Below are 24,443 nucleotides of genomic sequence, written 5' to 3' on the forward strand. Positions count from 1 at the left end.
TACCGGAGTTAGAACTCCACTTCCGTCAACATCATGGGGTGTCATCAGCCAGCAAATGTATTTTGCAGAGTATGCCATTCATTGGCAGAGAGCAGTCAGCTGACGCCCTCGGCCAATGACTGGCGTATGTGATGCAGTCGCCACGGAAACAAACAGAATATATTGGACTGATTGCTCCACTTTTAGAATGTTGCAAAAGATCTGCTCGTACTACAGAACCCCCATTTATTTAGGAGTTGTTTGCAAGATCGGAGACTAAAATCTACGCAATAAGAAGCAAAACCTTTGAATCAAGTGTTTTTAGCAGCAGAAAATACCGACAGAGAAAAAGTTGCATGATTAATTAACACATTAATAGAAAAGGAAAAAGACAATTGTAAATAAAACAAGTATTTTATTCAGCACAACACTACTAAGCTACTCAACATTAAAATTAACAATCGGAAGAGATTTTCCATGTGATTATGCTTTGTGAAAGTTCTTTGCTGCTTAGTATAGATATTTAAGCAAGCGTGTCGAGAAGATGTATCTCACTCCTCTGAGATAAATTAAAGCGGTGAGATTTTTCGCTATTTTCCGGACCAACAACCACAACTACTCTGAATGCAAACTTGATGATGAATTTGTGCCTTATGCTAACATAATTAATAGTTTATCTACAGAGCGAGTCAATGATATAAAGTACTTTTTTTTTTTATAGTTTAGATTTCCACTGGTCAAGATCATTGCCAATTCGGGAAAAGCCACTCAAAATCACCGAGTGTCAAAAACCAGCAGCTTGAAAATATGTAATTTCACTAGTAGAGCGAGTTGTGCTTTGCAGGAGACCACAAGTAACACACACATTGACATTGCATTGTTTAGTTATCTGAAAACAGTGACGTACACCAAATAATGGATTTTTGGGAATTAAAATTTTTCCTAATTTCAAATTGAAGGACATAATAACAAATGACCTAAGTCAGATATGTTTGCAGATCGGCTGCTTTGGCCTCAAGTTGTAAATTCACTTTGAATTTTCCAATATTTCACACTTACTTAAATACGGCTGTTTGTGAACAGAGCTTGAGTCGAAACAAAACAAGCGTGTTACAAAGAATTGTGTTATTTCTAGAAGAACTTGGGGAAAATACCAATGTTGTTTCATAGATATTATTTATTTGGATCACATGGTCAGACATTTTTATTGGCGAGCTAGTAACAGAACGAAGAGGCCGTGAATCAGCTCATTGCCAGTTAGGTAGCTTCGACCTATAATTTGACGTGTGGTGCATCGCCATGTACAGTGCCCATGGTGGTGTCCAGGTACTGATCAACCAGAAGCAAGCTCTCTGGATCTGCTGCCCTGGTCCATTGGAGATCGTTTTTACATGATGGAGCAAGTGAACCCGCAGCACTCCTTTAGAAGAGTAAGTCCTGTCTTGGTGACATACGGGGCAGACGTTTGTTGGGCACGAGAGGTTTTTCCGGGTACCTTTTCTTTTCTGAGGACTGAGAAAGTAGGAGAATCAGAAACTCCTATCCAATGATTTGATGGAACGATTGGCCTACTTGGTAAGCAAGGGCATTGCTAGGGCAGGACTCTGACCCAGAGCCCCAAGTGTTGTCATAAGACGTCCCGGGTCTAATTGTGACACCCTTTCATAATGTCATTAATAGAGCACGTTGAGGTTAAGGGTTGGATAAGTGCCGTGGTATAAGGCAGTGTTTTTAGAGGGGCTTGAGTCAATATATGTGGGGGGCCATATTACTTATTTTTGGGCTGAAGCCGTGGGTGTTTTTTGCCACCTAGCAATGCTCCTGAAGGTAAAAGTTAGTATTTGGTGTGTCTGTCTCTTTGAATTCTTCTCGCTTGCTAATTCTTAGAATTCTGTCTTTTTTTGTATCTACCCGTGTGTCTAGGATTTCTGAATGTCTGTCTGTCTGTCTCTACCACAGAGTTCCGTCTGGTAGTATTTAGTTTACCTGCTTTTTTCAGATAACTTTTGGACAATTTGCTCTGCAGGAATTCGGCCATCTCCTTATCTTCTTCTCTTTCCCTAAAACAAAACATTTTTTTTATAAATTAGACATATTGTGCGCCGTGATATAGAAATACCCATATGATAATTTAACAGTTATAAATGATGCATGGGATAATCGAACATATCATGATATAATTTCCTGGAGATAATGAAAGGATTGAAGAGAACAGAAAGAACAGGCGTATAGGGAACAGTTATTGGGAGTTGATATAGCAGCTATTCCAGGATGAATTATAGGGAGTTATAGGGAGTGGGTATAGGAGGAGTTATAGGGAGTGGGTACTGGAGCAGTGAGAGGGGGAGTTATAGGGAGTGGGTATAGGAGCAGTTAGGGGAGGAGTTATAGGGAGCGAGTATAGGAGGAGTTATAGGGAGCGAGTATAGGAGCAGTTAGAGGAGGAGTTATAGGGAGCGGGTATAGGAGCAGTTAGAGGAGGGGTTATAGGGAGTGGGTATAGGAGCAGTTAGAGGAGGAGTTATAGGGAGCGGGTATAGGAGCAGTTAGAGGAGGAGTCTTAGGGAGCGAGTATAGGAGCAGTTAGAGGAGGAGTTATAGGGAGCGGGTATAGGAGCAGTTAGAGGAGCGAGTATAGGAGCAGTTAGAGGAGGGGTTATAGGGAGCGAGTATAGGAGCAGTTAGAGGAGGGGTTATAGGGAGTGGGTATAGGAGCAGTTAGAGGAGGAGATATAGGGAGTGGGTATAGGAGCAGTTAGAGGAGGAGTTATAGGAGCAGTGGGAGGAGGAGTTATAGGGAGTGGGTATAGGAGCAGTGGGAGGAGGAGTTATAGGGAGTGGGTATAGGAGCAGTTAGAGGAGGAGTTATAGGGAGTGGGTATAGGAGCAGTTAGAGGAGGAGTTATAGGGAGTGGGTATAGGAGCAGTTAGAGGAGGAGTTATAGGGAGTGGGTATAGGAGCAGTTAGAGGAGGAGTTATAGGGAGTGGGTAGAGGAGGAGTTATAGGGAGTGGGTATAGGAGCAGTTAGAGGAGGAGTTATAGGGAGTGGGTATAGGAGCAGTTAGAGGAGGAGTTATAGGGAGCGGGTATAGGAGCAGTTAGAGGAGGAGATATAGGGAGTGGGTATAGGAGCAGTTAGAGGAGGAGTTATAGGAGCGGGTATAGGAGGAGTTATAGGGAGTGGGTATAGGAGCAGTGGGAGGAGGAGTTATAGGGAGTGGGTATAGGAGCAGTGGGAGGAGGAGTTATAGGGAGTGGGTATAGGAGCAGTTAGAGGAGGAGTTATAGGGAGTGGGTATAGGAGCAGTTAGAGGAGGAGTTATAGGGAGTGGGTATAGGAGCAGTTAGAGGAGGAGTTATAGGGAGTGGGTATAGGAGCAGTTAGAGGAGGAGTTATAGGGAGTGGGTATAGGAGCAGTTAGAGGAGGAGTTATAGGGAGTGGGTATAGGAGCAGTTAGAGGAGGAGTTATAGGGAGTGGGTATAGGAGCAGTTAGAGGAGGAGTTATAGGGAGTGGGTATAGGAGCAGTTAGAGGAGGAGTTATAGGGAGTGGGTATAGGAGCAGTTAGAGGAGGAGTTATAGGGAGCGGGTATAGGAGCAGTTAGAGGAGGAGTTATAGGGAGTGGATATAGTAGCAGTTAGAGGAGGAGTTATATGGAGTGGGTATAGGAGCAGTTAGAGGAGGAGTTATAGGGAGCGGGTATTGGAGCAGTTAGAGGAGGAGTTATAGGGAGCGAGTATAGGAGCAGTTAGAGGAGGAGTTATAGGGAGCGGGTATAGGAGCAGTTAGAGGAGCGAGTATAGGAGCAGTTAGAGGAGGGGTTATAGGGAGCGAGTATAGGAGCAGTTAGAGGAGGGGTTATAGGGAGTGGGTATAGGAGCAGTTAGCGGAGGAGATATAGGGAGTGGGTATAGGAGCAGTTAGAGGAGGAGTTATAGGAGCAGTGGGAGGAGGAGTTATAGGGAGTGGGTATAGGAGCAGTGGGAGGAGGAGTTATAGGGAGTGGGTATAGGAGCAGTTAGAGGAGTTATAGGGAGTTGGTATATGAGCAGTTAGAGAAGGAGTTATAGGGAGTGGGTATAGGAGCAGTTAGAGGAGGAGTTATAGGGAGCGAGTATAGGAGCAGTTAGAGGAGGGGTTATAGGGAGTGGGTATAGGAGCAGTTAGAGGAGGAGATATAGGGAGTGGGTATAGGAGCAGTTAGAGGAGGAGTTATAGGAGCAGTGGGAGGAGGAGTTATAGGGAGTGGGTATAGGAGCAGTGGGAGGAGGAGTTATAGGGAGTGGGTATAGGAGCAGTTAGAGGAGTTATAGGGAGTGGGTATATGAGCAGTTAGAGGAGGAGTTATAGGGAGTGGGTATAGGAGCAGTTAGAGGAGGAGTTATAGGGAGCGAGTATAGGAGCAGTTAGAGGAGGAGTTATAGGGAGCGGGTATAGGAGCAGTTAGAGGAGGAGATATAGGGAGCGGGTATAGGAGCAGTTAGAGGAGGAGTTATAGGGAGCGAGTATAGGAGCAGTTAGAGGAGGAGTTATAGGGAGTGGGTATAGGAGCAGTTAGAGGAGGAGATATAGGGAGTGGGTATAGGAGCAGTGAGAGGAGGGGTTATAGGGAGTGGGTATAAGAGCAGTTAGAGGAGGAGTTATAGGGAGTGGGTATAGGAGCAGTTAGAGGAGGTGTTATAGGGAGCGAGTATAGGAGTAGTTAGAGGAGGAGATATAGGGAGTGGGTATAGGAGCAGTTAGAGGACGTGTTATAGGGAGCGAGTATAGGAGCAGTTAGAGGAGGAGATATAGGGAGTGGGTATAGGAGCAGTTAGAGGAGGAGTTATAGGGAGCTAGTATAGGAGCAGTTAGAGGAGGAGTTATAGGGAGTGGGTATAGGAGCAGTTAGAGGAGGAGATATAGGGAGTGGGTATAGGAGCAGTGGGAGGAGGAGTTATAGGGAATGGGTATAGGAGCAGTTAGAGGAGGAGTTATAGGGAGTGGGTATAGGAGCAGTTAGAGGAGGAGTGGGTATAGGAGCAGTTAGAGGAGGAGTTATAGGGAGTGGGTATAGGAGCAGTTAGAGGAGGAGTTATAGGGAGCGGGTATAGGAGCAGTTAGAGGAGCGAGTATAGGAGCAGTTAGAGGAGGGGTTATAGGGAGCGAGTATAGGAGCAGTTAGAGGAGGGGTTATAGGGAGTGGGTATAGGAGCAGTTAGAGGAGGAGATATAGGGAGTGGGTATAGGAGCAGTTAGAGGAGGAGTTATAGGAGCAGTGGGAGGAGGAGTTATAGGGAGTGGGTATAGGAGCAGTGGGAGGAGGAGTTATAGGGAGTGGGTATAGGAGCAGTTAGAGGAGTTATAGGGAGTGGGTATAGGAGCAGTTAGAGGAGGAGTTATAGGGAGTGGGTATAGGAGCAGTTAGAGGAGGAGTTATAGGGAGTGGGTATAGGAGCAGTTAGAGGAGGAGTTATAGGGAGTGGGTATAGGAGCAGTTAGAGGAGGAGTTATAGGGAGTGGGTATAGGAGCAGTTAGAGGAGGAGTTATAGGGAGTGGGTATAGGAGCAGTTAGAGGAGGAGTTATTCGGAGTGGGTATAGGAGCAGTTAGAGGAGGAGTTATAGGGAGCGGGTATAGGAGCAGTTAGAGGAGGAGTTATAGGGAGTAGATATAGTAGCAGTTAGAGGAGGAGTTATAGGGAGTGGGTATAGGAGCAGTTAGAGGAGGAGTTATAGGGAGCGGGTATAGGAGCAGTTAGAGGAGGAGTTATAGGGAGCGAGTATAGGAGCAGTTAGAGGAGGAGTTATAGGGAGCGAGTATAGGAGCAGTTAGAGGAGGAGTTATAGGGAGCGGGTATAGGAGCAGTTAGAGGAGCGAGTATAGGAGCAGTTAGAGGAGGGGTTATAGGGAGCGAGTATAGGAGCAGTTAGAGGAGGGGTTATAGGGAGTGGGTATAGGAGCAGTTAGAGGAGGAGATATAGGGAGTGGGTATAGGAGCAGTTAGAGGAGGAGTTATAGGAGCAGTGGGAGGAGGAGTTATAGGGAGTGGGTATAGGAGCAGTGGGAGGAGGAGTTATAGGGAGTGGGTATAGGAGCAGTTAGAGGAGTTATAGGGAGTGGGTATATGAGCAGTTAGAGGAGGAGTTATAGGGAGCGGGTATAGGAGCAGTTAGAGGAGGAGTTATAGGGAGCGAGTATAGGAGCAGTTAGAGGAGGAGTTATAGGGAGCGGGTATAGGAGCAGTTAGAGGAGGAGATATAGGGAGTGGGTATAGGAGCAGTTAGAGGAGGAGTTATAGGGAGCGAGTATAGGAGCAGTTAGAGGAGGAGTTATAGGGAGTGGGTATAGGAGCAGTTAGAGGAGGAGATATAGGGAGTGGGTATAGGAGCAGTGAGAGGAGGGGTTATAGGGAGTGGGTATAAGAGCAGTTAGAGGAGGAGTTATAGGGAGTGGGTATAGGAGCAGTTAGAGGAGGTGTTATAGGGAGCGAGTATAGGAGTAGTTAGAGGAGGAGATATAGGGAGTGGGTATAGGAGCAGTTAGAGGACGTGTTATAGGGAGCGAGTATAGGAGCAGTTAGAGGAGGAGATATAGGGAGTGGGTATAGGAGCAGTTAGAGGAGGAGTTATAGGGAGCGAGTATAGGAGCAGTTAGAGGAGGAGTTATAGGGAGTGGGTATAGGAGCAGTTAGAGGAGGAGATATAGGGAGTGGGTATAGGAGCAGTGGGAGGAGGAGTTATAGGGAATGGGTATAGGAGCAGTTAGAGGAGGAGATATAGGGAGTGGGTATAGGAGCAGTGAGAGGAGGGGTTATAGGGAGTGGGTATAAGAGCAGTTAGAGGAGGAGGAGTTATAGGGAGTGGGTATAGGAGCAGTTAGAGGAGGTGTTATAGGGAGCGAGTATAGGAGTAGTTAGAGGAGGAGATATAGGGAGTGGGTATAGGAGCAGTTAGAGGACGTGTTATAGGGAGCGAGTATAGGAGCAGTTAGAGGAGGAGATATAGGGAGTGGGTATAGGAGCAGTTAGAGGAGGAGTTATAGGGAGCGAGTATAGGAGCAGTTAGAAGAGGAGTTATAGGGAGTGGGTATAGGAGCAGTTAGAGGAGGAGATATAGGGAGTGGGTATAGGAGCAGTGGGAGGAGGAGTTATAGGGAATGGGTATAGGAGCAGTTAGAGGAGGAGTTATAGGGAGTGGGTATAGGAGCAGTTAGAGGAGGAGTGGGTATAGGAGCAGTTAGAGGAGGAGTTATAGGGAGTGGGTATAGGAGCAGTTAGAGGAGGAGTTATAGGGAGTGGGTATAGGAGCAGTTAGAGGAGGAGTTATAGGGAGTGGGTATAGGAGCAGTTAGAGGAGGTGTTATACGGAGCGAGTATAGGAGCAGTTAGAGGAGGAGATATAGGGAGTGGGTATAGGAGCAGTTAGAGGAGGTGTTATAGGGAGCGAGTATAGGAGCAGTTAGAGGAGGAGATATAGGGAGTGGATATAGTAGCAGTTAGAGGAGGAGTTATAGGGAGCGAGTATAGGAGCAGTTAGAGGAAGTGGTTAGAGGAGAGGTTATAGGGAGCGGGTATAGGAGCAGTTAGATGAAAGGTTATAGAAAGCGGGTATAGGAGCAGTACAAAGAGTTAGTCAGTTGGAGGAGGAGTTATAGGGGTAGATTAGTTGCGTATTTGTTATTGAAAGAATTGGCTATCAGGAGGATCCGTGGTCTGTACTTTCAATACATAGAAGATAAACTGAGTAAAAATAATTTATGATTTGAATTATAAAAATGTAATTTTCTAGACAGATGACTGAGGCATTGTATGGTGTTGTTGACACTCTCAGTGACACTTACCGCAACCGTTCAAACTCTGCATCATCTACTAAGTAATTCCTGCTCTCCACTAGTTTATGCATTTGTTGAAGGAGTTCATCTTCTTGATGCCGGTCCTCACTTGATTTTTCCTTTTCTGATCAGAATAACCACATAGTGACTAACACATATAACACTTATTAGAATGGTCCTATCCCACCACCCTTCACCAGGCACAAAGGACAGGGCCATATTAAAGGGATCAAGCTCATTCAGTCATTTCTGTAGAGACTCACCCGGTTTGGACACTAGTTGTTGAAGATCTTTTTTCAGCCGTGTGATTTCTTGACATAACTGGAAATCGTCCATCCTTTTCAGACAGAAGACATATGCACATTTAAATTAGTCTGTTTTGCTCAAAATAGAAAGCATTACCCATCAACCTGTCTCAATCTACTGGAACGGTCTAATATTCCCTCAAAAATGCTCTGCTAACACTGTCCTAGAAAAGCAGTCTCTCAATCCCTCTATGCTTTCTTTCTGTCCAGTAATTCAGTCTTGGTCTCTAAGCTACTTGAGATAATTGAGCACCTAATTAACTTGCTCTGCTGTAATAACCTTATTCAATAAGAATTCTCTGGACCTCTCCACTCCTGTTGACACTGTATTGCCAACATGTCCACCAGTAGGTATTTGTTATATAGCTCTTAACAACCATTTCTCAAGATAGGACGCCGTTGGGAAGGGAGTATCTGTTCTGCCAAACCTGAAACTCTGCCTTTTGTCAAGTTTTGTCAACTTGATGATTATATATTAGGAAAAGTAGTATCTACTTCTAATGTATAACAAAAAAAACTAAGCAAAAATAAAAGATCAAAAACAGGAAGATCAAATGAAGATACAGATGCGATTAAAAATAAAACAGGAATATGTTGACTTGACAGAGTCGATTTTAAGTGGAGTCAAGAGAAATCAGCATTATGTTTTCTTTTTCCCTATATCACCACTATAGTTAAAGAGGAATAAATAACAATTTATACCAATTCAATATGCAAATACAAGCTATACAATAACAGGTAAGTCTGAATCCAGAGAACGTTTAAGTTGCTGTGAATTGCAGGGATCTGCATATGAAAAAAAACACTTCAACGTATTATGTAGAGCTATGAGCAAAGACAGAGACAGAGAAATTGGAGATTTGGAGGAAATGGACTTAATTTACCATAATAATAAGATCGCTAAGGAAAGAAGTTACATTTTATAAAATATATATAATATAAAGCCAGCCAGTAGAAAATAGTTATAAATAAAACATTTTTTTAATAACACCACCTACTGCTGTGACAAAGTGGGTAGGGCACATTCTGCTAGGGCCCTTTAGTAAATTTAATTTAATTTACTCCATGACATCATTGCGAACGACTGTTTCGCCTACGTGAAACGGTGTAGCCTCCTGGGAAATTAACAGTTTTCCTGTGCGAAACTGTGCTAGGATAAGGATTGGCTGAGAGACCTCTGGCGTTTCCTGCTTCAAAATGACATCACTGCAGCCTGCAGATTTGCTCCAAATGAAGGACGTTGAACAAGTATTTTTCATGCATTATTATTTATAGGGAGCCATCATATTCTGCAACGCTATATAACGAGTATCTACGTAACGTTTAGAAAGACTGGCACATCACTTTGTCTGGGTTACGGACTAAAGTGAGTATAGGTCGGAATTGATAGAGAATGCAAAATAAGTTGCACATTTTTAGTTACTTTAGCCAGATTAAAAAATTCTTAGAAATTCCTAAAACTCCTTTTGAACGTGCTTCCCTGGTCTGACCGGGAAAGCAAATCACGGTTTGCTAATGGCTGCTGAGCACACTGGAAGATGCAGTTAGACTGTTGTTTAATTTTGGTTTAAATGATTTCTGGGAGGGAGAATCACTTGTCCCATAGTTACAGCAGACGATGGCTAATATGTTTTCTTCTTTACACCTGTAGCCGCAATCTCTCTGCAAAGCCCAGCACGTGTCTGCAGCCAGGATGTGTTAACGAATCTGGACATGTGAGGTGAGGTGTGTTCATCCCCCAGCTGGTCCTCATTGCCCTGCATCCCCGCTCGTTGCTAAGCAGCCTCTAGAGTGGGGCTCGCGGTGACTCATCCTGTACTGACTCAAATGCATCTCTGCGCTTCGCCTGACAGTAAGATAGGATGATCCCTTAACCCCCTCCCTGCCAGGAAAACAGAAAGCGTGTGCGTTCTGATTCTTATTGTACAGCGCAATGAAATATGTTTGGAGTTTAATTGAATAAAGAATGATAACCTATGGCATGTTTTTTGGAAAATTGTGGCTATTTACTAAGCCAGCAATTGGGGAGGAATCTTGAATCTTGAGTCTGGAATGCAATTTATTTTTTTTCAAGTTTCTGGGATGTTCCTTAACCAAATCAGGAAAAGAAGTGGTGGGTTTCATTGACGTAACGCAGTGACGTAACTCCAGACATATACCACTTGCATATCTATATAAGCGTCATGTCTATAAAGGACAATTTACTATTTGATAAACAATGAACAAGTCAACAACTGGTGAGCTGTTAGAGCGGTCACCATTTTTGGAATGCAAACCGACGCCGGTCCCAGACAAACGCAAAACCCTAGAGCTCTGAGCTCATAGCTCAATACCTGAGTTTTTAACGTGGCTCTAAATCTCTAAACAATCCATGCCATAGTATATTAAAGGCAACTAACTATGTGGAGGAGATGGAAGAAACACTTGATGAATTCCGGCCGGGCTGGCGAATGATAGTTGTGTTCATTCTTTGTGCTCAGCCAATGAATGCCTTTGCAGAAGCCAGATGTCGGTCCAGCTGTCATGAGAGGATGACTCGGCAGAACCCAGTAATGAGGCAAACTGTTGCAATATGGTTATACCGGGGAATGGCAGCAGGGTACTCCTGGCTTCATAACCACTATTGCGAGCAGTAGTGGTTTTGATGCTTTGCCAGCATTATGGCTGTAAGAGTATTATGGAAGATGTAGTCCAAAACATCTGGAGGGCCAAAGGTTCCCCACCCCTGCTTTATAGTGACACTCACTGCACAAATTAAAAAATAACATCGCTATTTAGTAGATATACCTCCAATGAAAACCTGCATTAATTTAATTATATATATTTTTTTATTTCCGGTATATTTATAAACAGCTTACAAAACCTGCAGTTCTCTTGTCTGCAGCCTTTTCAAGCCCTCCCCTTCTAACCCCGCCCAGACTTTCTGTGTCTGTCCAATCACAGACTGCCCAATGCAGCTCAATTAAAAGTCTTTGCAAGGCAGGTGCTCTGAGCAATTGCTGCCTCGTGAGCATAGCTCCACTGAGTTAATTAAACCAGGAATTAACAGGACTTATTGTCTGATTGACAGCCATAGGGGTATAACCAGGTTAATTTATAAAAGTGTCAATTTCTTTTGAAATCTGCTCTTTTTGTACAATGAAAAAAAAAATTAAGTGGTAATTAATACCACTGCACTATAAAAACTGTCAAACGCGCATGTCAGAGCTTTCTGAGATAGAACTATTTTGTTTGCCATTAACGTTCTCAAAGTATCATTCTAGACTCCCAGCTATTGTTTAAAAAAAAAAAAATTACTAATTATTAAAAATACTATACCACTACATTTACCACGTCAGCAGTGAGAAAATTCCCAGAATACACTACGCTTTTTACATAGTTAGTACTTACATGTAACGGAGCTCAGACTCTCTCCTCACTAAGATTTCCCGGATCCTTTCAATCTTAAACAGTTCACCCTCAATGTCATCCACAGTGGTCGTAGAATCGGCCATCGAGATGACATCTTCTCCTAAAATATAAGATCAAAAATGTGCATGTTAGAGAAAGGGACAACCACACATTTTGGGAATTTAAGGTCAATTTCAAGTGTTATGCCAAAATAGTTGGATTATATTATTTCCCAGTTAGCTATGTTTTTAATTTAGTTATTTTGCTATATGTACATTTACAATATCTTCCCCAATGGGTTAATACAGTCATTAAATTGCAAAGAACGATTTAAAGAGACTCTATGTTCCTGACTGGAGTTTTTCTTAGTTCAGTTCAGACAATTATTCCCAGCAATTATTCTGAGCCGTATTAAGAGTGAGAATGTGTCACTTTGAAATCTGTAATTGCTTTTTGCTCAGATGGATGAGTTTAAACTCAATAATTTCTAAAAGACTTGGAAAAATAACTTGGTAATTTTTACTGCAAGAGAGATATACTTAGGTGAGAATTGTTCTTACTTTCTCATCATTACGGAAACAAATTTAGGATATTAAGCTCACAAGTGGTCAAACCCACCATGGAGTGACCATTAAACATGTCACAGTATTCATATGTTTTGGTTCTAGGACAGACTGAGCCTTAGAAATGTCATTAGAACACTTTAGTTCAAACAGACAATTACCTTTAAGTATGCCAATGTCATTCAACCCTTCTTAATATGACAGTGTCATTAGTAAACTTTGGTTCTAGAAAATACTGACCATTAAACACGTCATTGGTGGTACCAATTGTTTATTGAAAAGACTGAGCTTAAAGGGACTCTATAGTCCAAAGAACCACTACAGCTTAAAGGAACACTGTAGTGTTGGAAATACAAAGCTGTATTCCTAACACTAGTGTATCTCTCTGCCCCTGACCCCTGACACAATGAAAGAGTTAAAAAAAAAAAGGTTTTGTCACTTACCTTATTCCAGTGGCCCTTGGCGCTGGCTGCGTCCCCACCTCTTCCGATCTCAACGGGGCAACTAATGGGCATGCTGCATTGCATGAGGACATCCAGCGTCTTCAAAATCCCCATAGGTAATTGGTTCTTGCAGAGACTAACTCTTAACAGGTGGCTTTCATAATTACAGTTTGGTGCCAGGGAAGACTGGCCATTGAAGAGGCAGCCTAAACACCATAACCACTACAGCACGGAATAGCGGTTATGCTGCCAGTTGTCCCCAGGTGCAATCCTATGATTAGTAGACAAACTGTTTTCTAATGGTTTGAGACTTATCTGTGCACCCCGGACATCTGCAGTCCAGCCTCCTCTTCAGATATTACTAAAAAAAGAAAATCCCTACTTAAGCAGTGACATAATCGCTGTGTGTATTTGGACGAAATTGATTGACTCAGGCCCTGGGGAGATAGCGCAGCTAAGCGGACAAGGGCACATGTAGGAGTGTGGGGATAGATGCATGGGATTGGTTGGGAAAGAGTGTGTGGGTGGGATTATGTTCTGTGTAAGTTAGTGTGGGGGAGGTCTTACCTCTTGGGATCCCACTTGGGATTTGGGCCAGCAAACAGCTTCCCGCCCACCCTGTTAGTATATTTAGTCACAGCTAGCCGGGGTATGTCCTTGCCAATTGAGTTTGAGGTTACGTTTAAGTATATGGAATGAGATGAACACGTTTTTTAAGGTCTCAAACCTCCCCTGCTCCAAAGGTTTAACTTTAGGTTGCCTGAGGTCTCGTGCCCATCGAGCGTGGATAAGGTCGGCTGATGGCGGGCATTGGAAGATATGATTTTTATGATGAGGGGGGAGGTGAGAGGAAGTGGTGATTAGGAACCACTCTATGTTGATTGGCAAGGACGGTTGGGTTACTGCATAACACTATGTGTGGAGTTATATATGTATATATGTTAATTTATGTCTAACGTCTTGGTTACAGAAAAGAAGAGATTTAATAAATAAAGTTATGGATGTGTTATGCAGTAATTTAGTTTGTGATAATAAATGCTGTGGCCTGTTTCATCCATACTAAGTGGTCTGTCGTTACTGGGGGGGTTGAATGGGGTTAGTTTTGTTCTAGGCTGCATCGCGATTCCCCACTACGTACATACATGTCCAAATAGGGATGAAATCGGTTAATTTAATGCAGAGGAGTCACTTTCTCGTGTACCTATATCTGAAGAGGAAGCCAGACTGCAGGTACACGGGGGATCCAGGTAAGTCTTACATTGTTTAAAAGTGATGTGACTTCTTACCTTTGGACAGCTCCAGGTGACTCCAGGCACCACAACTACTATGGCACACTGTAGAGGTTCTGATTTAGAATTCTCCTTTAAACATGACATTGTTATAAGTATTTTCTGGTTCTATGACAGACTGACTGTTGCAACCTGCATGTTTAATGTAGGATAACTGGGCAACGCAGGAACACACGTGTTTAGCATGTCACTACCCCACACGCAGGCGGAGGGGCAAGGTAATAACTTTATTGAGGGCACTTTAGAACCATTTACCCAACACTGACCATTAAACATATTATCATCAGCACATTCACATTTTGGAATTAATTATTGATTGCAATATACAACACAATCTATGATATTAGAAATTAAAGTCAACTTATTTTTTTTTAACGTTCTATGGATTCTTTGTACAAAAACAGTAAATGAACAATGTGTTATATTTATCAAATGTTTCCTAAAATAAAATAATGGGTAGTTGAGGCATTTGCCGATTTAAATGGTCTGAAGCAGAAAGAATCAATTTATCTCTGCAGATTAGTAAACGTAGCCAGATACTGATGAATCACAGCTCTATGGATATTCTATTGTCTGTTCCATTCCCTTTCCTGTGATCTCTTTTATCTGAATGTGATCAGATCCTTGTAAAATATTTCCCTCCACTCGTTTGCTATTTAATTCCCTGTTGACAGGAGTAACTCTGAATACAACCTAAATTAAAACCAGCTGAGTGATATCGCTGAAGATGTCGAGGAAGAACAAGTCATTATTCCAATTTATAAACAGTTAATAGACAATATATCAGCAGCTACCAAGCACCCAGAAAACACGGGGCTGAATGACACGCAGCTGCTGGCCGCTACAGCTATGGCTGTTCACATTAGCTACGTTGAGAATAGCTTCATGTTCAGACAGCTTTAGCCAAAGAAACAGATCACTGCATACCACCCATCTGACCTAAATCCAGCAGAACAGTCCTGATTAGGGATACCTGCTCTGCTGTCCCAGGCTTTGCAAGAAATTAAAAAGGATCAGTGTTGTTCATTAAAGGGACACTCCGCATCCCAGATAAAAATAAAATAAATTTGAAAAAAATCACAATTCAATTATGCATTTTTTTAATTGGGGGTAAATCTAAAAAAAAAAAGCTTGCAAAAGCTGCAGATCTCTTGTCTAAAGCCTTTGCAAGCACTCATTTTTTTCTCCAATGAGAAGTCTTTACAAGGCAGATGCTCTGAGCAATTTCTGCCTCTTGAATTTAGCTGCACTAAACCAGGAAATAACAGGACCAGTTGTCTGATTGACAGCCAAGGGGGTGTAACAAGCTTAAATGAACACTATAGTCACCTAAATTACTTTAGCTAAATAAAGCAGTTTTAGTGTATAGATCATTCCCCTGCAATTTCACTGCTCAATTCACTGTCATTTAGGAGTTAAATCACTTTGTTTCTGTTTATGCAGCCCTAGCCACACCTCCCCTGGCTATGATTGACAGAGCCTGCACGAAAAAAAAACTGGTTTCACTTTCAAACAGATGTAATTTACCTTAAATAATTGTATCTCAATCTCTAAATTAAACTTTAATCACATACAGGAGGCTCTTGCAGGGTCTAGCAAGCTATTAACATAGCAGTGGATAAGAAAATCTTAATTAAACAGAACTTGCAATAAAGAAAGCCTAAATAGGGCTCTCTTTACAGGAAGTGTTTATGGAAGGCTGTGCAAGTCACATGCAGGGAGGTGTGACTAGGGTTCATAAACAAAGGGATTTAACTCCTAAATGGCAGAGGATTGAGCAGTGAGGCTGCAGGGGCATGTTCTATACAGCAAAACTGCTTAATTAAGCTAAAGTTGTTCAGGTGACTATAGTATCCCTTTAATATATTAAAGTGACAATTTCTATTGAAATCTGCACTTTTTGTAAATTAAAAAATAAGGACACACTATTTATACATAAAACAATTCAGCAAGCTAACATGCTTTAGGGGTCTGGAGTGTCCCTTTAAACAGGCTTGTGATAAAGGCTACAACTTAATTTTTTTGTATTTTTATAGTCAACATTTTATTAAAGAGGTTCAGAGAGAGGATGCCCATAACAGCAGGCAGTGCCCAACCTTCAAGGATTCAGCAAGACCGTTCTGAATTTGGGCTGCTGTTGGTTGGTTGGTTCTTTGGGGTCCAGATTCTGGTGACACCTGGTACAAGCCCTCAATAAACAAAGTACAAACGCATTTGATGTGCTTGAGTTATGGAACCTAACAGGATTATTTACTAAAGTGAGAAATCAAAGTGAAATTTAAATTTAAGGCCAGAGTAGCCCAACTGATAGCATAGCTGACTTGGAGAATTTTTCCAGTTTGGCTATTTTGACCTTAAATGTGAAATTCACTTTGAAATTTCACTTTAGTGAATAACCCTTTAAGTCAGGATATTGGGTGATTATGGGAGCTTTTCAATAGTGCCCTATGAATGAGCAGTCCCGAGTGGCACTGACAAGTGCAGCTGCCAATCGACGTAGCATGTATTCTCAGCACAACATGACCATTTTTACTCAAGTCAGGCCCGCCACTTCGCTGTATCACCAGTGCTGTATGTGGCACCACTGTCTGTCACACCCCGTACCTGTAAATCTTCCCTGCCAACCTTGATTGACAGCCAGAAACCTAAAGCAGTCTACGCACGGTCCTAGTGCTCAGTTCCCTTCTGCAATTTGAAATCTGCTGAACAGGTCCCAGGGACCTATTTTTGCTGGAACATTTCCTGAAAATGTGGTCCTATTCCAACTAATTTGAGACTGTTGACAGCTATGCACAGTCTTTTGAGGTCAACCTCACTGCCAATGTCTGGAGGTATATTCTCCTGTGGCTTGTTGTGAAGACCAGTGTAGAACAAACAGAATCAGAAAAAAGTGTTTTGTTTTTTTATCGATCACATGTTCACCTGCTCTAATACTGGCATCCCTCATTGAGTTACAGTTACATAGCTGAAAAGAGACATGAGTCGATCAAGTTCAGCCTTTCTCATATCAGTTTTTTGCTGTTGATCCAAAAGAAGGCAAAAAAACAACAAAATAAAAACAGTCTGACATGCATCCAATATTGCAGCAAACTGGGAAACAATTCCGTCTTGACCCCAGAATAGCAGTCTGGTATCTCCTTGGATCAAGAAGCTATTATCCCACTAATTAAAAATGATATCCTTGTATATTATGTGTTTGCACGTATTTATCCATTTGTGGTTTAACCCCTTAAGGACACATGACATGTCTGACACGTCATGATTCCATTTTATTCCAGAAGTTTGGTCCTTAAGGGGTTAAACATCGGTACAGACTTTGATAAAACCCCTCTTCAGGCAGAGAATCCCCCATCCTTATTGTTCTTACTGAAAAAGAAAAAAAAAAAAAAAAAACTTTCCTTTACCTTAGACTAAATCTCCTTTCTTCCAGTTTAAATGAGTGGCAGCACAGGTGCATGTGCAGCGGGTGAAACACCAGATTTTCGTCTATGCGTCACCATATATTTTACCGCTCTGCTGTGAATTTGCCTCATATCACTGTTTAGTGAATGAGCTACAGAGAGAGTACAGAATTTATTTGAGCATATCAATATAGTCTGCAGTGATGTATAAAGGGTAGAAACCAGTAAAGACAAACTGGCATCCTGCAGAGTTTATCTAGCAAGCACAATGCACAGATTTTTACATCTTTAAGTTAATTGAGCCGTACTAAACCAGTGCTCCAATTTTATTTTATTTTTCATAAGGAGCTTAATAGCGGAGAAAAAAATCATTCTAAAACCAAGAAAAAAAAATTTTTAATCCCTATTTACTAGGCACTGGTTAGAAAATGTACACTGTGAGGATGCATTAGAAGGATTAGCCTGCAAGGTGAATCTTATATAAGCAGAACTAATTAAACCAGAAAATATGGCCCCTTAGCTAACAGGCATTCTGTCGAAGCAGGGATATATCTGTGATTTAAAGTGATTGTTTAGTGCGGCCTTTCCTTGTGATAGAATATAGATATATACATCCCCGAAGAGACTGAGTACGTGCTTTCACAGGAATTCCCTACAGTAATGCGATCATTCACCCAGGGCAAGTACATGACGCAGATTAGACTACGCTAGGAGGCTGCACTGCTGACCCAGTCTGATCAATACACGGTTTACGAATAGAATGCACAGGATCCGAATGATTGTATCTGCTACGTACCCAGGGAAATCTCAGCCGCTAGACATAGGAGTTTATTGCAGTAAATTGAAATAGCTCAGTTGGAGACTTTTTCTATTTCAGCTTAAATTTACCAATTTAGGGTTTTGTTTTTTTCTGAATTCACTAGAATTCAGGAATTGGTGAAGAAGAAAAAAAAAAGTGCCATACTATATATATACACACACACACACACACACACACACACACACACAATAGTTATATTATAATATTATTATATAAAAATTGTCTAATAAACCCCCAAAAATTCATGTGGAAAAATCGAACCAAATTGATTGCATTCTATTACTCCGATCATGAAGTCAGGAGTACTCTGGCCCGGTTCCCCAGCAACGGTTTGCCCCCTTACATGGGTTCTAGGTTGGCTCCAATGCTTCCTGGTTGCCCGTTGATGCGCTTTCGACTTCTGCAGAGTCGCAGAAGCTGGAAGCCGTAGTCATCACCATTCATTGGTTGAGAGCGTGAGCCTACGATTGACATTCTGTAAGAAAATGATGCCCCAATAATGCTGCAGGAGGTGGAGTCACACCTCTGGCAGGAGAAGTGTTAAACTGCGTATGTGCAGAGCTACGTAGTGAAACGCATACAGACTCCAGGCACCATCACCACTTTAAATCACTGAAATGGTTGTGGTGCTTGGAATAACCCTTTAACACCAAAATTCCCCTAATATCCACATAATAAGCAACACATTTATTTTGCTTTTGGCCTGCTATACACTCCTTAAAAGTATATTCAATAAACTAAGAAATGTGGAGACTTGATATGGGAATTGCAACTTCAGACCAAACTGTTTTGGAGAATTTTCTCAATTCAGCTATTTTGACCTGACATTTGCAGCTCTCTTGTCAATTCTCCATCATTCCAGGTTTAATCCCTGCCTGTGGATATGTCGCCCAGCTTGGTTCCTTGTAGATGGTAGGTCAGGGTCAAGCGTCAGAGTGTCGAGCACTCACGGGTAGTGATGTCCCGAACAGTTCGCCGGGAACCGTTTGCCGGCGAACATAGCGTGTTCGCGGTCGTGAACATGCGCGATGTTCGGTCCGCCCCCTATTCGTCATCATTGAGTAAACTTTGACCCTGTACCTCACAGTCAGCAGACACATTACAGCCAATCAGCAGCAGACCCTCCCTCCCAGACCCTCCCACCTCCATGACGAATAGGGGGCGAACCGAACACGCTATGTTCGCCAGCGAACTGTTCGGGACATCACTACTCACGGGTATTTCCCTCCAAATTGCAGTGTCACAGATATTCACCAAGTACATAAAATGGGAATAAAAACTGAAAAATTGTGCTCTCTGTTTTGTTGTTATAAAAGCAAAATAAAAAGGAGGTATCCTCACAAAAGGAGAGCAAAGATTAGGTTTTTGCTCAATCATGTGTAGCGTAGGTGGTTTCCTCCCCACCAAGGAGGTAGAAACTGGCTCCTCCGGATAAAATCTTCAGGGATAAAATCAGAAAGGACCAGGTAAGGTAAAAAAACAAGTTTTATTTAACACAAACATAAAACCAATAACATAAAAACACCAACGCATTTCACCCAAAGGGGCTTTTTTTTTCAAAGTGTTCATTTTAGGTGAACTGCGTTCGTGTTTTAGCTAAAGCGGAGTTACATATCCACAGGCAAGGGTCATACCACCCAGAGGCATATATCTGGAGTTGAACAGAAGCTCCAGAAAATTGTAAGTGGCATTTTTCTTATTTTACCTCACCGCCTACAGAATAGACTACACTATATTCTGTCCTCATATTTTCCATACTGACTCACCACCATACGAGTTTGAGGACACCCAGAAGGCACTGCTTCTTGTACCTTTTCCTGACCTATACCTAGTTACTGTCAGATAGAGACCCTGGTTTGGGAAGTACCAGCTGTCATATCCGGATCTAACAAGCGCTAGGAACCTCACAATCGCTTGTATTCCAGGTTTAATGTTTAATGAATAAACCTACTTGAGTCTTATCTGTCCATCCTCTGTGAGAGTGTAATCTTTCGACTCCTACAATCAAAAATATCGGCTTGGTTTTTTATGTGCCCAAGTGTTCTACTCCTTGCTGTCTGTATCTTGTGTAGCACAATTTGTTGGCACTGTTTAAATAAAGATTTTCAGAAATCTGGCTTGAGCTAATAATACACTGAAGCTTCTACTGGCTTTGGCAAGATCGCTAATGTCAGGTCAAAATATATCCGTCCCATTCCCATTGGATTTCCCCCCACCCCTTGCATGACATGATTAAAAGCCAGACTGATGGTTCCACATTAAAATTCCATCTCTCTGCTTCCCTTCATTCAAGCAAACACTCTGGCGTCTACACGTGATCCTCTGAGATCGCTGCTCTATGTATGATGTGATTTTATGAATGAATGCAGTTGTGTTGAGCCGAGGTGGCTTCATATACGGACTTCCAGCTGGGAGACCAGTAGGGCGTCTGAGAATAAAGCATTACATAAGGGTTAAATCACTAAACTGGGGGCTGCGGATAATCGACAAGAAGACTGCAATTATTCGTAAAGAGCGAAATTGAAAAAACAAAAAAATCTTTAATTTCGCTGTGTTTACCAAATTTGCACTTCCCTTGTGAGATAACAATTCCAGTTTAGTGACCAAACTGATTACGATTGCTACAATTTGAAGTTTTGTGAATAACCCTAGAATAGCAAAATTAAGGTAAATCGGAAAAAAATTATAATATTCAGTAATAAAGTAATGTGCCTTTTTTTAGCTTATATTTTGCTATCCAGTTTTCCGTTCGGTGTTTAGTAAACCCGTAATTCTGTGCCCAAGTGATCTAAGGGTCACGTTGCGCAATTTAACGAAAACTATGTCCTTTAGAAACAGACAATATTAACCTAACGATAGCAGAACTCGTAATAGAAGCGATCCAAGAATCTTAACGTGTTACAGTGTTAATAAATAATAAAGTAGTAGAGTGGTTTCATTCAACAAAAAAATGGCAATGGGAGTTGCACCAAGATTATTTAACCCTTGGAGTTACAGAAAGGTGAGCAATGTATTGTAAGCAAGCACATAAACAAATTGTTAAATCATGCAAAGTCTGCTAGCCAGTCTCCCTTCTCTTAAAATAAACCCACCAGCTGTACCTACAGCATCCCCAGACAAGGCTACAGAGTCCCCAGGGCAGGGATGTGCAGACACTAAGTATTGCAGGTAATATCCAGGTGCCTACCTGTGGCTGTATCTGGATGCTGCCATTTAGTGGATTCTAGAGAACCATACTGCTTGGAAGCTCTACGTTCCTCTCCCATCCTCAAAGCCCAGGAGGACCCAGAAAGGCTCTATGCACGGGATGGCTGCAGCCAGAGTTTAGCTGGAGAGATCATTGCTGAGGGATGGAGAGATACCTAGTTGTGAATAGAACACATTGGACGAGGACAGGAGGTATGGAACGAGTGGGAGGGCACTATAGCCTAGCTGCTGCAAAGCCAGGGAGATTCATCAGCTCTGAGATTGTAAAGGATTTAATAAAACACTAGAGGCTGTAGCTGTCAACCTTGTCTGTGGGAAATTCGATTTGGCTCCACCTTGTGGTTATTAATGGCACTGACATGCAGAGGTGCCAGTGCATTTAAAGCTGTGATGGTTAAACCTGGCTTCAATGTTTTCAATGATGACCCCTTAGCTCACACAGAATGGCCCTGTACGATGCAACAAATCACTCTGCAAACTGTGTCAACATATATGTGGCAATAACACAGCCAGACACTATACCAAATCATACAACCTTAAGGGACCATATTCGTGCACATCTGCAAATGTGGTGTACATGATACAGTAGACAGTGTGTGACAAAGGTTGCTACATTGGACAAAACCTCAGGATTAACATTCTTAAAGGGAATTTCAAAGACTCTTGAACGAAAGATATTTGAGATGAAAATGATTGCAACTTGTCTGGTTACAACTACGTGTCTGTTCGTGCACCCGTTGTAAAGCGCTGCGGAATTTGATGGCGCTATATAAATGGTATAATAATAAATTTCAACACCAGAAATGAAGGACTTAATGTAGACTTCTTACACACTACCAAAACTTTTTAGAAACACATCTTAATGTCAGTTATTTTTCAATATTCTCGCTTCACTTTTATTGGATCAATGTATATACATACATATATGAAGCTATATAGTTGCATGCCCTGCTCTGCTGTTTTTTTTTTTCTTTTTAACCAGCTTATTGACTCTCCTTTGTTTACCTTTTCTGGCTATTCTCAGCCAACCTGCACCTTTCACTTCAAGGCACATCTTCTGCTATTTATGACACCCCACTCACTCCCCTTCTCTAAAATCAGTTGTTTGAGTTGTTAAACTATCATACTGATCAGTATTGCTTCATACCTGAGGAGGATAGGGGAAACTTTTGAAAGCTTGTCCAATCTACAATAAATATACACATACATTCGACGATCATCCACATATTATACACTGTTTGTATAACAGTTAATAAAATCAAGTTATTTAATCAGTAATGCATTGGACTCTGGTACCCAGAGGTTAAAATAGGTATTTGAAACATGTCTTCAAGGGTATTAACCACTGAGCTACGTCAATGGATTTTTACATAAGACAGAAACTTAGGATGTTACTTCTTGTATTCTTTAAGAAATTAAAAATTATATTCAATATCTCAGTTCTCCTTGGGTAAACGTTCTTCCTTTCTGTATAGTACTTGGTGAGTTGGATACAAAGACATCACAAGTAGTGATGTCCCGAACAGTTCGCCGGCGAACATAGCGGTCGCGAACACGCGCAATGTTCGGTCCGTCCCCTATTCGTCATGGATGTGGGAGGGAGGGTCTGCTGCTGATTGGCTGGAATGTGTCTGATGACTGAGGTACAGGGTCAAAGTTTACTCAATGATGACGAATAGGGGCGGACCACGAACACGCTATGATCGCCGGCGAACGGTTCCCGGCGAACTGTTCGGGGCATCACTAATCACAAGTATTGATGGGAGTTTAACAGACTATGGTAAAACAGGCCGATGCTAGCAAGCAGAAAAATGAGAAGCACCGAGGTATGGAGGCCATCACCAAACAGAACAACCAATTAGCCAAGTCCAGTATATTTTATCACTAGTTGCATGGGTAACTAAGTACCTGGGAGTTGGAAACCCAATCTTTTACTTGGGGTTTCCCTTCCATATCAGCTTGGGAGTGGTCTACACACTGTTTCGCCTTTTTTGCACTAGTGTCACCCTCAATAAAAAAAAAGGATAGTCCAGTGGTGGACTTTTTGCACTCTGCCTAGAGAAACACTTTACTGGTGGGGCACAAAAATGGCTGAAGTGATTGTCTCAATCTCAATTTTGGGCTACCCTGTCGGATATGTCAATGGTGGACTCAGAAAGAACCACTGGCAAATGCTCCCACCAAACTAACTTGTTTTATTCATGTAGGATTTTTTTTTTTTTTTATATCAATATAATATTTGTAAAAAATGGAGACACCTACAGCCTGGAGTATCCTTTTAAAATTACCAGATCAGATCACCGATAAGGCAAAACGTAACAGTGGAATACAATTGCGTATATATAGACTAGCTGAACCGGTTTGGTGACAGATTCATTTTCTTTTCACTTTTTAGATTTGACAAATTTCCATTTCCTTTTCACTTAGGATTTCCCCCCTCCCCTCACATTTTTTCTACTTTGCTTTTTTCTTTCCCGTACAGATTACAGCAAATCCTCAGCTAAACCAAATTGCTTTAACCCCTTAAGGACCAAACTTCTGGTATAAAAGGGAATCATGACATGTCACACGTCATGTGTCCTTAAGGGGTTAAAGGCAGACACGTAAAAAGGTGTCTATATCTAGAAAATGTATAACTCACTCTCAAGGTAGCGTTTTACAAACTACCATCAAATATACAGATTACACTATTGCTACAGGAATTTTTTCTGTTCCAGATATTGAGTTTATTCTCCGCACAGTGAACTCTAGTAAAAAAGTAACAGTTAACGGCAAATTTAGACTAAAAACAGTTTGGCTTGTTTTACAATTTAATTGTCCATTCACTAGGATATCTGCTATGGGACTTGATCAAAATCCTGCGTTTTAGTTTGATGACATCTTCTGAACTTTGGTCAGTATTGTTTTATTCAACACAGTCTCAATTTAAAAATGTATTAACTGTTTTCTGCCGGTAATGCAATCAAACTTATCTCATAGAGGCCATCTGATTGGAGCAGCATAATGTTGTGCTGTGCATGCGCACTATCCTACCAATGCTTTCCTATGGGAAAGCACTGGTTGGTCGAGATCATCAAGATTCCGGATCTCTGCCAATCAGCCAGGGCCAGCTATGCTTTACTTATCCATGCTACCTCATTCACAGTCTAAACAGTGTAAAATGGCCATTTCCCATTTCCAATTAGGTCCATGATCCATCCGTTGATTATAATTAGACTCAATCAGTATT

At 41.9% G+C, this 24,443-nt stretch overlaps 1 protein-coding gene across 1 annotated transcript; it reads right to left on the bottom strand.

Annotated features, from left to right (window-relative positions):
• Positions 1-374: 374 nt before the first annotated feature.
• Positions 375-21,466, bottom strand: LOC134610403 (bMERB domain-containing protein 1-like). Its single transcript, XM_063453357.1, has 6 exons — positions 21,195-21,466; positions 11,492-11,612; positions 8,060-8,133; positions 7,806-7,920; positions 1,966-2,039; positions 375-1,491 (listed from the first exon to the last, which is right to left on the bottom strand). Exons 1-6 carry the CDS (start codon positions 21,271-21,273, stop codon positions 1,367-1,369), a joined length of 588 nt encoding a protein of 195 aa, XP_063309427.1. The 5' UTR covers positions 21,274-21,466; the 3' UTR covers positions 375-1,366.
• Positions 21,467-24,443: the final 2,977 nt, after the last annotated feature.

This window comes from Pelobates fuscus, chromosome 5 (genome assembly GCF_036172605.1).
Source record: "Pelobates fuscus isolate aPelFus1 chromosome 5, aPelFus1.pri, whole genome shotgun sequence".
Taxonomy (NCBI): domain Eukaryota; kingdom Metazoa; phylum Chordata; class Amphibia; order Anura; family Pelobatidae; genus Pelobates; species Pelobates fuscus.